Source organism: Numenius arquata, chromosome 7, assembly GCF_964106895.1.
Source record: "Numenius arquata chromosome 7, bNumArq3.hap1.1, whole genome shotgun sequence".
Classification (NCBI taxonomy): Eukaryota; Metazoa; Chordata; class Aves; order Charadriiformes; family Scolopacidae; genus Numenius; species Numenius arquata.
The window spans coordinates 29,306,607-29,319,592 of record NC_133582.1 but is presented as its reverse complement, the minus strand read 5'-3'; the positions used below and the strand labels follow the sequence as shown (position 1 = coordinate 29,319,592).

The following is a 12,986-nucleotide window of genomic DNA, read 5'->3' as shown; positions in this document are numbered from 1 at the left end:
TTTATTTAGCTCTTCAGATAGTTTGATTAAAAACTTCTAGTCACAGTTGCTAGTGTTATATTTTCTGTGGTCTGGGGAAAGTTCCTGGCTGTTTTGTTACCTCTGTTTATTGATCAGCTACCGTGGGCTTTTCCCCTACTTAGAATATCGCTTTGTTACAATACTGTTATCAATAATTGCATTATACTGCACAGTACTGAGCTTGACTTTGCAGTCAGCATAGAGTAGGACAGATTTTTTTCAGCATCGCCTTGCTTTTAGTCTTTCAGATCTGCAGCAAAATATAATGGCATGGGCAAGGCCCAGCTGAAGGTAGGCTTAAAAATGATTCCCTGCCGAAGGAGTTCAGATTTCTTCAGATAATACCAAATGTGTCTTACAGAGAATTTTTCCTGTGACTCTTATTAAGGGGGCAGGGGAAGTGTGGAGAGTTATGTGATTGTCTCTATGATGGAGTAGACTGCAGCAAATCCTTCTTTTTCCCCTAATAAAATTTTGTGGAATATTGCTTCTTTTTTCCTTATCAGTTGTTCAAACGTCTTGCCTTGCTTTACTGGAAATCAAACAGTATGAACAATATAACTAAGCTATCAATGTATGCAGCAATTTTTAGAAACACTACAATTTTCCCATCTGACACATCTTGTAACTTTTATTTTCCTTTCTTGGGTGTGATTACAAGAGCATGCTTGCTGTTGAAATTAAGGATAAGATTAGGTGAAATGCTCTGACTTTGAATACTCTTTGAATACTCTGAAATTCCTGACTACTTTCATGCCTGTGTTTTATTAGACTATAAACCAGGAGCAGAGGGTTAATTATTGATATTCTCCTGCTAGTCTGCATTCAATTAATCTTTGTGCACTGGTTTGCAGGAATAGATATTTTGTCCTGCTTAATTTGTAAACACAAGAAAGGATTATGCTGAAGGCTGACATTACAGGAAGAATGCAGGTCTACACGACTCTCACTTGTTTATAAGCCATAAAACCCATCTGGGGTTGTTCCGTAGTCCCTGTTGTGTATATGTGCTTTTCTAAGCGAGGAAGCTCGTTGTTGCGTATTCATAGTTAAAGCGTCTGAAGATAGGGGTAAGAGTTTAAATTATGTTTAAAACAATAGATGACATACCTAATAATGCACATTGGCCATGCAGCGCAGAGGCGAGTGTAGTCCTACTAGATCAGCAATATAAAAACAAAAGCAAAAAAAAAAACCACAGCTGAGCCCTGGTCTTACAAATCAGTAGAAGACAGCATCTTCCACAATTAATGCATCTTTATGGCTGCAGTTTATCTTTATGGACAGCAATTTGGCAACAGCAGCTTTTCAGCTTAGGCTGGGGTTCTGTGACAATTTTGAATTTATTTATGTTGGTGCTAACACTGTTTTCTTTCTGTCTTCTCCTTTTTGACAGCTCTGGGGTTTTTCTGATCACGTGGTGAGCTTGTCCCAAAGAAGTACTTCTGCAGAAAGTGTTACTTTAAGGGGAACAGGGTGCTGGAGAGAATGCAAGTTAAAGAAAAGAACGTGTTTTGAATAAAGCAGACCCCAAGCATTTAGGCCTTAGTAATAATTCAAAGCCAATGGCATCGGATTTGTAGAGAGTTAGGTGGCTTACAGGATGCTGGAGCTCTGTAATTCCAGCGAGGAATGCTGCTTAGTGAGTACAGTGCTGCAGTGGTTATTCTTCTGAGAGGTGACTGTTCAGCCTCGGTAAAACATGTAATAAATCTGAGCTCTGGGTGTCAAAGGCAGGGTGATTGTACCCAAAGTGGGGGCGAGCATCTTGCTTCCTGGAAAACAGCAGATGGAAAAGGATGTCCTACTCTAAATTTGGGTTGGATTTTATTTTTTTTTTTCATCAGGAACACTGTAGAAATGTGGTCCTTTGGGTATGACCCTTTGTCACAATAGATTGTAGTATCAGTTTCTCATAACATAACGGTGTATTGCCCACCAGCATTGCAGATCTAGATTCAGTAGCTGACCCTCTGGGGTTTTTTTGTGTGACTTCTGTAGCTGACTTGGCATTCTGCCTATTGTTAATTTAGCACTTTCAAGACCACCTTTTCTTCCAGTTTCAGTATTCAAAACCTAAATTCTGGCAGCTAAATTTGCAATTTCTATAGGTTGCAATACACAGCTTGTAAGATCCAGCATCTTTAGCAATCAATGGCAGAAGAGCCTGTGGGGTATTACCTTCAGTTGTCACAAATGCAGATAAATGATGGATCTTCCTTACTATCTTTCCCATGTGAAAATCAGTGTTATCTTTAATTGTGTTTTCAGATGGGTGGTCTTTATGTGTGGTTTTTGTTTGGCTCTTGATTTCCGATATGTGGGGACAGTTGCATAAAATTTTGGCTTAACATGCAGAATTCTTTGTTCTGCTCGTTCCCAGTCTTTGTCTTTAATCCGGTGTCATGCAACACTGCTTCAGATAATAAGCTTTGGATAAAATAGAATTTTGCGCATAGATTTATGCTGAAGATTTCATTTGTGGACCTTTTGTAAGTTACATTATACTGTAACTCTAAAACCACTCATGAGAAACGTTGGTCTTGTCATGGATTTAGCATGGGGTTTTTTGGTTTTGTTTGTTTTTTTTTTAAAAAGTAATCTCATAAATTGGGCTACTGAGCAGCATTGTAACATTTTTGTAGTCCTGCCAGTACTCAGTCTTTCCTAATAGATGTAGTACCAGATCACACTTTTGTGCTGTGTAATTAAGCTATTGTAGTACTGTGCTAGTAGAACTAGATGTCCTTTCCCTGTAGCTTATCTCCACTGTTCTTATCACTAGATATGCTACATTTTCCAGGAAAATAGTGACTATTTAATTCAACGCTGATCAGATTAAGTTCCTTTGTGGTAGATCTACAAAAGAAGAAAGAGTGAATTCTAGTCTTTAATATCTGTATGTTTCTTTTTTTAATTTCAAGCTAATTTTTTTTTTCTATTCACAGTAGTGCTCACATTAATAAAGGGAGTAGAGGTTATGTGAAAAAGAGTTTTATTACAGATAGACTAATCTGGAAAACATCAGTCTTGCATCTGTGCTTTGTAAAACTGGCAGTGATTTGTTATAGCCAGTGATTATTGTATTTTTGGTGATGCTGAGATTTTTTTTTTTTTTGGACTAGCCTCTTAAAGAAACGAGGTTTCTGCAATCATTGACTGCTTGTCCTGCCTCCCCAGATTCTCTCCCATCCTGAAATAGCTTTGAGCCCATAACCAGTTTGAAGCAAATATTGCAGAGGTCTCACGAGTGGTGAATTCCTAAATATATTGAGAAAATAGGCAGCTGACTAAGGAAGACAGGCATCATTATTACCCCTGCAGAAGTAAAGGCTGCAGCGTGAGTGCGTTTGGTAAAGAACACAGATGCTGTGAATAAGCTCATGGTAGGAGAGCCTTCAGTGGACCTCACACCTTCTTAGGCACCACCGACTCTATGCTGCAGCAAAACACCAGGCTGTGTTAGCTCTTCTCTTGGAAGTATTTTCTTGTCCAAAATACATTAAACATTTCATGCATTAAATTTGTTTGGAAGCTATTGATTGGGGTGTTGATGATGATCCATATTTGGCTTTGGAAATAACCATCTTCACTGAAGAAAGAACCACTTCTGCATAGTTCATTCCCCCTCCTTGGACAACCTTTTGAGCACCATCAGTTTCATTTCAGTGTAAGGTATAACTGACTGTCGTGACACCAGTGTTGAAGGCATTAGAGGCACTTCCTCAAAGAGAAAATTAGAGAGTTTTCACCACTGACCTGTTTTTATATCAGACTGATTGCTATAATGGCTCATTTTCCTTGTATCAGATCTCAATCAAAAGCTAGTTACCATTTTTATGCTTATATAAAATATTTTTGCCAGATTCTGTGTTTTGTAGGACAGTCAAAATATCAAAAGATTTTTGCTCTGGGTTTTGAACATTATGTTAACTGATCCGAAACATTTCACTTCATTATGGCTTAACCAAGCATGGGAATACTTGTAAATCATCTTTGCCAGCTGTCGAAGCAAAGATGGTCTACATCTGACAGCGCCCAACAGACATCTGCATTTCCACAGACCAGAGCTATGTTCCCCAGGGTCTGTATTATTTTGGACTGAGGTAATGATGAATATAGTGGCATTTGTCAGCCAAGCCCTAGGTAAGAAGTGATAACTAACAGCTATGAATTTCAGAGGTAGAACATAGCCAAAGCGACAGGTTTTGAGGTAGAGCTTTAAAAAAAAAAAAGGGGGGGGGGGGGGAAGTGCATGGTAACCATTAAATTACGCTTTTGCTTTCTGATGGTCCCTTAAGATTGCTTTTCATTCTCTTTGCATAACTTCATGGATTTTGCATTGCTGCTACAGAAATTATGATAAAATTAAAAATACTAAATTGTTGTCCTCTCTCCTTGTGCTGTAATGTTGAGATAGTGCCCAGAAGTGCCTGTCCTAAACAGTCTTAATGCAAATGTGAAGAAGCTCTTGGTGAGACATTTATATGAAGGCTCCAGATGTCTGGAGTTGTGTATAAAAATCTACATTTGCTAATCTCTTAGGCATTGTAGAAGGTATTTTTTAAAATGAACTTCTGAGATATAGGGAAAAATGGAATTTGTTAAACTAGTCTTTCTCCAGTATTGTAGTGATTAGAAGGATGCTTCTTGAGCATATAAAAATCAAAGTTTATTTAAATGGCTTTATAAATGTTAAATTATTGTTGTATTTTTTGCATGTTTCCATGGGCAATTCCTCTTTGTTGTAGACATTTGTATGATCTTTAGAAAGAAATATTAAAAATATCTTATTAAAAAAAAAAAGTCTACATAATTGTGGTCATGACATCTTAAACTGTAGCTCGTCGAATGTGTGAAGTTAACTCATGGGGCAATCTTGCATTCTTTCAGTGTTTATGGACTGCCTCACTAACCTGCAAACTCCTTAAGATGTAGCAGGCCTGAAACAACTAGCTTTTTTTGTATTTGGTTGAATATCTCAGTCCATATATAGGTTCTCTATGCTTTTTTCATATTTATTTTGAAAAATGAATGCTGCGCTTCGCAGGAAGCTGAGGTTTTTCAACCCCACGGATTAAATTATAATAATGTTTGAGGTTTTTTCTTTTTCTTGGGAGGAAAAGGAAGGTACTAAAAGCATGCCACAACGTAGTTTCGTAGTTCTTTCCTTTCTCAGAATAGCCACTTTAATAAACCATAGGAAGAGGAGCATCACTTTAACTATCATTGGCATTTGAAAAACGTGTTTAGAAAGAATAATTGTTTAAATTTTACTCTTGAGTTGTAATGTGACAAATGTTCTATGAATCTAACCAATTTAACCTCTAATAAAACAAACTGTTGTTGACTTTAAAATATTCTGTATCGCTAATATGTTTTTTCCATCAATTCCTTTCTTAATTGATCACTCTGTTTCCCTCTGCCTCCCATGGCAGTCTTTTCCCTGTAAAAGGACCGATCTGTCTAAGGTAGAGAAATTCAATTTCTATGTATTGATTGCCACGTCCGCATGTAGTTAACTTGCAGAGGCTATGCTAATCATTTATCTGTTTTGTTTAACTTTACTTTTTAAATAGTTCTTTTTTTCCCCCAGAAATTAATTTACTTTTCTGTTTGTACTCTTGTCAGACAGCATGATATCTAATTTGTAACCCTAATGAAGGGAATTTTTTCTGTTATTGTAGAAAGTAGTTTTATAAAACTCTTGATTTATACTGTTGTTATAATCTTCTAAACAGACACTGAATTGCACCGTATCTTCCTATTTTTTGTGATACTTGTGATTTATTGTGTTGTTTTGTTTTTTTTAATCAGGCTAGAATTTGAGAGACAACAACGAGAGGAGCTTGAAAAATTAGAAAGTAAAAGGTAACATTCTCCGTGGTCTTTATGTGTGTCTATATATATATATATACACATGTTGTAGACTCATTTAAATCATTAATTTGGAATCAAGGTGTTATTCAGCAAGAAGAGGATCCTGATATAAATAAATTTTCTTCATCTTCTAAGAAGATTTTGGTTATTTTCTTGAACTGTTTATTCTTATTGATTAGTAACAGATAGGCAAGCTGAATTGTGGATAACTGTGATCTTTAGCAAAGAAAATACCAAACACAAATGTTTGAGGAGGGTAGATTATATGAATGGAAGATGTTACACTTGCTCTTAACTTTCATGGTATTATTCTAAAAGATGCCAAATTACATTCTTTACTCAGATCGTTTTTATGGTTTAGTTGCCTTTGGATTGAGTCTTGATTGGAAAAACTCATGTTATAAACTCTACTTCTCTGAAATAAAACTGTAGTGCTGCTATGGGCATTCCAATCATAGCTACCAGACCATTATTTCAAAATCAGTTGGAAATACAAAAGAAAGTATTGTTGTCAGCTGGGAAATGGAGCTGACTGTTCTGGCTCATCACACCTGCTAAGATTTACAAGTAATAGCTCTCACCTCGTTGCAAATCCCAGCATTGATTAGATTCACAAACTGAAAGGCGCTTTCTGCCATCTCAGTTTTAGAATGCTTGCTCCATTTTGAAAGAGCTGGTTACATAGTTGGACTAAATTAAGTAAACTCAGAAAACCCCTGCAACTCTGAAGCATTAGAAGATGTTATTCAGAAAACACTGCAACAAAATCACTGATATTTATCCCCTTTGATATATTGATAGGATTTGAATTCAGATTGTGCTGAAGTTGCGTTGCTTGTGCTTTAGTTCATCTGACTTAAACTTCTCACAAAATAACCAACCAACCTGCAGGTTGTCTCTACGTGTATTCAGGCAGTTGTATTGTGAGGATAATGGTGACCTTCAAGTCTCAGTCTGTCCTCATTTGGAATGCACTAGAACCTTTAAAAGAGAGATTGCACATGGCATAATTTGTCTGAAAGTAATTTCTCTCTTATATATGTCTGTTCCTAATCTTATAATTCTGTTTATCAATAATTCAGTTGGGTTCACCTAAAGAGAAGTCATTGTTTTAATTCATTCATTTAATTCATTTAAGTCATTGGCTTAAATTTGGCAGGTTTCTAATCAAGTCCTTTTATATAAGTTTGTGTATATGAGAACATGTATATATAAAAATATATATATTTACTGTTCGCTGAGTGCGTGGATGTGTTCTATCAATATTTGTACTGGCTTTGACAGAGGTAATACAGTATAATTTTATACTAACATAAGTGTTTATGTAGCATGTCTTCCTATAACTTCATATGTCCAGAACTTTTTATGTTGAAATAGACTATTTGAATCTTTTTACTATTTGCCTCAATCATTGAGTCATTTCCAAGCAATGTAAGATCTTAACCTGTGGCAAAGCAAAACTATTAAAAAAAGAAGCTGACATATATACTGCAAAATCCTTGCCCAAACCTTTTTAACTTCTGAGGGATATGTTATCTTCTGGAAAAATGGAAAAGTTTGACTTATTGCATGTAAATGTTTTTCTGTAGGAAACAAATAGAAGAGATGGAAGAAAAACAAAGATCTGACAAAGCAGAACTAGTAAGAATGCAGCAAGAAGTAGAGTCACAGCGCAAAGAGACAGAAATAGTACAGCTGCAAATTCGAAAGCAGGAGGAGAGTCTGAAACGGAGAAGTGTTCACATTGAGAGCAGGTTAAAGGATTTGCTGGCTGAGAAGGAAAAATTTGAAGAAGAGAGATTACGGGAACAACAGGAGATAGAGCTTCAAAAGAAAAAGCAGCAGGAAGAAATTTTTGCCCGGGTCAAAGAGGAGTTGCAGCGACTGCAAGAACTTAATCATAATGAAAAAGAAGAGAAAATGCAGATTTTCCGTGAACTAGAAAAACTTAAAAAGGAAAAAGATGAACAGTTTATTAAGCTGGAATCAGAAAAAAGGAGACTTGAAGAACAAGAAAGGGAGCAAGTGATGCTGGTGGCTCATCTAGAAGAACAGCTTCGAGAGAAGCAGGTCATGATAGAGCTCCTGAAGAGAGGGGATGTACAAAGAGTTGAAAAAGAGAAAAGAGATCTTGAAGATATTAGAGAATCTCTTTTGAAAGTCAAGGAAGCCCGATCTGAAGGTGATGAAAACTGTGAAGAGTTAGAAAAAGCCCAGCATGATTTTGTAGAGTTTAAAAGGAAACAACTGGAACAGTTGACTATTCTGGAAAAAGATTTAGTTCAACAAATGGATCACCTAGAAAAGGAAATAGCAGATGAGAAAAGAGCTCTGGAACACTTAAAATTTGGACATGAAGAACATGTAAATCTCAAGAGAGGTGATGAAAACTTTGTGGATGCCATACTCAAGGCTGAAGAAGTTGACAAGGTAAAGCCAGCGGAGTACAGGCTCCAATCTAAAGTACGCCAGCTTGAGTACCTGAAGAGTAATCATTTGCCAGCTCTGCTGGAAGAAAAACAAAGAGCTTCTGAAATCCTTGATAGAGGCTTGTTAGGGTTAGATAATACTCTCTATCAAATAGAGAAAGAAATGGAGGAAAAAGAAGAGCAGCTTGCCCAGTATAGAGCTAGCACAAATCAGCTGCAGCAGCTTCAAGAAACCTTTGAATTCACAGCCAACGTAGCTCGTCAGGAAGAAAAGGTTCGGAAAAAGGAAAAAGAAATCCTTGAATCAAGGGAAAAACAGCAGAGAGAGGCGCTGGAGCAAGCTGTTGCTAAGCTAGAAAGGAGGCATTCTGCTTTGCAGCGTCGTTCGACGATAGACTTTGAAATTGAAGAGCAGAAACAGAAGCTCGCCACCTTGAACAACAGCTGCAGCGAACAGGCAGGTCTGCAGGCTAGTCTGGAAGCTGAGCAGAAAGCCCTCGAACAAGACCGAGAACGGTAAGTCTTGTGGTAACCTCCATTTATTAGAACTTACCCATGAAAAGTGAGTAATTTCATACCTTAGATGCTGAGAGAGCAATTTGTTCCATGTTCCAGTATTTGAGTTTCTGGATGAGCCTCAAGTAGTGTACCCAGTATTGAAACTCGGTACTGCTTTTTAAAGGATTCTTTCGCACTCATTAATTTCTGTTCTGTTCGGATACTTGTCCCATCCTCAGCAATATAGTATTTGCATTTGCCATCGCACTACTTAAATTGCTTTAGCTGTTTCAAAAGCTCAGCCAACCTTATGTTCTATCCTTGCAAAAACATGTAGGGTCTAACAACTTTTTTTTCTCTTAAAATATTGATGTATACCATTTGGGTTCTAGATCAGTAACCAGCTAGACGTTCGTTCAATATTTGGAGCCTGATAGTTATAGTGGACAACTCTGTGTCTCAGCTGACAGTGTCCTGAACACATCTGGTATTCACAGTAAACAGGTGCCGTGTTTAATTCTTTGTTATTGGTTTCAGGACTAGCCATATATCCATGTAAAAATTGATGGTGGTTACCGCCATGAGTAATGCGAGGAGGGGGGGCATCACTCTATCCTCAAAAACACCTTTTTTTAAAGCTTATTTGACAATACACAGAGGCTGTAACACAGCTCTGTGTGATGACAAACCCTTTTAGATACAGAAGCAACTCCCTCAGTTATGCACACGGTATCTGGTAGCATGTCATTCAGCCTGAGGATGGGAGGCTCAGAGGAAAGTGATTCAGGTAAGGAAGGGTCTTCCTATGTGGAAGAGGAAGAAATCTTTTGTTTTACTTTTCACCTGAGCAAAAGTCAGCTGGGATGAATGCATTTAATCCATACAGAATGGAAAACAGGCAGAAATGCCGCTTTTAAATGTGTTGTCTGATTTGCTGATACTAGAGCTTTAAAATCTGTCATTATTGGCAGAACAATAATGTGTTTTTTCTTGAGGTAGCATTTGTCATTTGTTTTTTAATATTGTACTGATTATCTGACTCTTCTTTCTAAGCCCTTCAAACAGATGCTTGATTAGAAAAACCACCTAATAAAAGAAACTTGCCTCTAGCCAAATTGAAGAGCTCTTCTCTATCCTTTTCTTTTTAAACCATTATCAGAAGAGAACAGTTCCTTTCTATACCCCATGTAAAGGTCAGGTTTTCAACATTTAGAGCCACATTGTGTGGATTTTAGTCAAGGGTTTTCAGTACTGATTTATCATTTTGTTGTGGATATTGCCATTATTTTTCATAATTGTCTTGAACATAAAATCTTGTTTTCTACATAATGCATCTCACTTGACTGAAGTCAGCTATAAACAACTGGAGGTTCCACAAAAATAGACAGCTCAGCCCTCATGAGGTTGCTGGGTTGTGTGATAAGTGAAAAAATAAGTTGTCAGCTAGAAGACTGAGGTTTGGAAAAGATACCAAAGAAGTGAAAAGGTCTCTCTTCTTTTTTTTCTTTCCTTCTTTTTTTCTTGTTCACTTTAAAGTCCTTTTGCACAAACTAAGTAAAACTTTGAAGTCTTTCAGTGAGTGGGCAAGGGGCCTGAATAATTCAGTTCAGAATGTTTTTATGAATGTTGTGGCAGAATAAAATCTTAAGATACATGGTAGTATGTTAAATGTCTCGGGCTACTTACTGCTCTTCTGTTTGAGTTTACACTTCACAGTACACAATGTCTTGGGTGCTATAGTAGGTATATGGATTGTCTATGTTTCTTATTTGTTATCTAGATGCCATTATATGATGATGTGCTCTGATTCAGATCAGTGTTTACTCCCTGAAAGTGTTTAAATGCGATATTCATTTGAAATGCTCTATGAGCCAAACATGCATCATAACTGGATAAAATGCTTTTTCCAGTTTGAATAATATGTTAGCTCAAAATCTTTCACCTGCAGGTATGACCCCCAAAATAATAATTTGAAGTTCACTTATACTCGAATACTGCATACAGGTTTTGTCTTTACTGGCGAGGTTTGTGGCAATAGTATGAACATAAAGCAACTTCGGAGTCATCTTTGCGACAATGGGATGTGTCGCTCACAAGTGGAAGGTGCAGTCTAGTGTACTTACTGCTGGCTGCATCCCACGCCTGCATAAGTTATTAGCTATAGGAAGTGATATCTGTTGATAGTAGGATGTTTACAAATCAAGAGATAAGCTTTGTTCCTTGAATGTAATTCTGATTTTTGTGGTTAAACTGATTTTCCATAGATGCAAACGCTTTCCTGTATCTATCAGACAGCTCCCATCCACTTTCCCTCAGGATGCAAGATTGTTTTGCTGCTAATCAAAAGAAACAGATGGCTTCTGCCAGTGCTGCAAAAAGTACTCTAAAAATGAAGTAACAATTCAGCCTGCTTTACTCCAGCCTAAGCCTCAACATTGGTCATCTCTTTAATTTTCTGTTTTAACCTCCAGGACGGAATAAAATAGTAACATAGTACTTAAATTTAGATATATGCAATTGTAGGATAAGTGGTAGAATCCCAACTTTGCATAGTTTCCCCTGCTTTTGCAGGAACTTCTGCTCTTTTATTTATTAATTTTCAAGTAACCTTTAGAAAAACAATTACCTTTAGAGACAAAAGTTGTAATGGCAATGGGGAAGATTATTACTGTGATGTTAATCTAATCTCAGCTATGTTTAAACTGAATAGTATGTTCTGCATATTCTATTCTGTGCATAAATCTGGCTGGTATGAAATGTATTTGTTAAAGGAAGTGAGGAGGGTTTCCATTTCAAAAGATGATTTCTTAGGTTTATATTAAATAAATATTAGGTGTTTTATTTTGTAACTAAATTTTCTAAAATAGATATACAGACAGAAGGAATAACTGGAAAATAAGAATTTATATGTATAGTATATAATTTGAAGATTTTTCTTACAGATACATTTTGCCACATCATTGTTTTAGGCTATCTTTTGGGTTTTTTTGGATTAGTGCTGTATTTTGCATTTTTAATTTCCTTCCCCCCACATCTTCCATTTATTCATTTACTTTATACTGGAAGCTAATAACTGAGGTCATTGCTAGAGTTCTGTAATGAGGAGAGTTTATTCAAGTGATCCTAGAAGACAGGTTAAGTCTTGTCAATTAACATCTAATGTGTTGAGTTAGATACCTTTTGAATTGGAAATTATTGAAGTTGTTTTATTTAACTAAGACTGCTTCTGTAATGTGTTTTTGAGCTGTCTCTATTTTCCTATCTAACTACGTTTAAAGAACAATTACGATTTTTGTGTTATCATAAATGTTAATACCTACGATCGTACATATGTGCATGCCAGTGTAAGTACAGTACTTCCCATAAGAGTGATGGGAATCAATGGCGCTCTAAAACAAGGTGAATTACATTTTAAGATCTCTTTATAGCCTGGACCAGGAAATTCAGCAGCTGAAGCAAAAAATTTACGAGGGTGATGGTGGTCAGAAAGGAAATAATGGAACTTTAGAAGAGAGACTCTCCCATAGCACTTCCCCTACCAGCCCAGCAAAGCCACAGCCATCCACTGCTCCGCTGGTTGATGATAGGTAGGTAACCTGCATTTCTGCAGTGTTTTGATAGCAATGCAAACAGTAGCTTTAGAAAAGAAATATTTTGAAAGTTCATTCTGCAAGGGTTGGGTTGTAATTAAATACTGTAATTGTACTTAAAGACTAGTCTGGAAATAAAATTAATTTGCCGTACTTTACTTTAAATAACCAACAGGCTAATCTGCTGTTCCTGTGCAGTTTGTTTTAGAATAGAGGTTTGTGAAAGAGGTTTGTAGGCTTAAATCTATTTCAATTGGTTTTGTGTTTACAGTTACTTGTCTGTATGGTATTGCTTTACATACACTTAAAGCAACAAGGAAAACAAAATTTAAAGGTCTTAAGTCTTTTTAAATAGGGCAGCTGCCTGGTATCACTTAAAACCTATTTCCTCTTTTCTTTTTACACTTGACACTAACAACTGATTGTGTAACTCTTCTGTTGAAGACCAAACCTTCGTTAGTCTGAGTTGCCGATACTGCAAAAGTGATAAAGCGAACAATTAAATAACTAAAGATGCAGCCCCAGCCTTCTATTTCTTCTTCATCTCTTGTACCCTCAGTGCCACTTG

At 36.6% G+C, this 12,986-nt stretch overlaps 1 protein-coding gene across 1 annotated transcript in view; it reads left to right on the top strand.

The window, feature by feature from the left end:
• KIF16B (kinesin family member 16B) overlaps positions 1 to 12,986 on the top strand; it is a 139,578-nt gene that overhangs the window by 72,072 nt on the left and 54,520 nt on the right. The window contains exons 18-20 of the mRNA XM_074150465.1: positions 5,839 to 5,892; positions 7,491 to 8,846; positions 12,257 to 12,415. Of these exons, the coding sequence (XP_074006566.1) occupies positions 5,839 to 5,892; positions 7,491 to 8,846; positions 12,257 to 12,415 (1,569 nt within the window). The remainder of the gene's footprint in view (positions 1 to 5,838; positions 5,893 to 7,490; positions 8,847 to 12,256; positions 12,416 to 12,986) is intronic.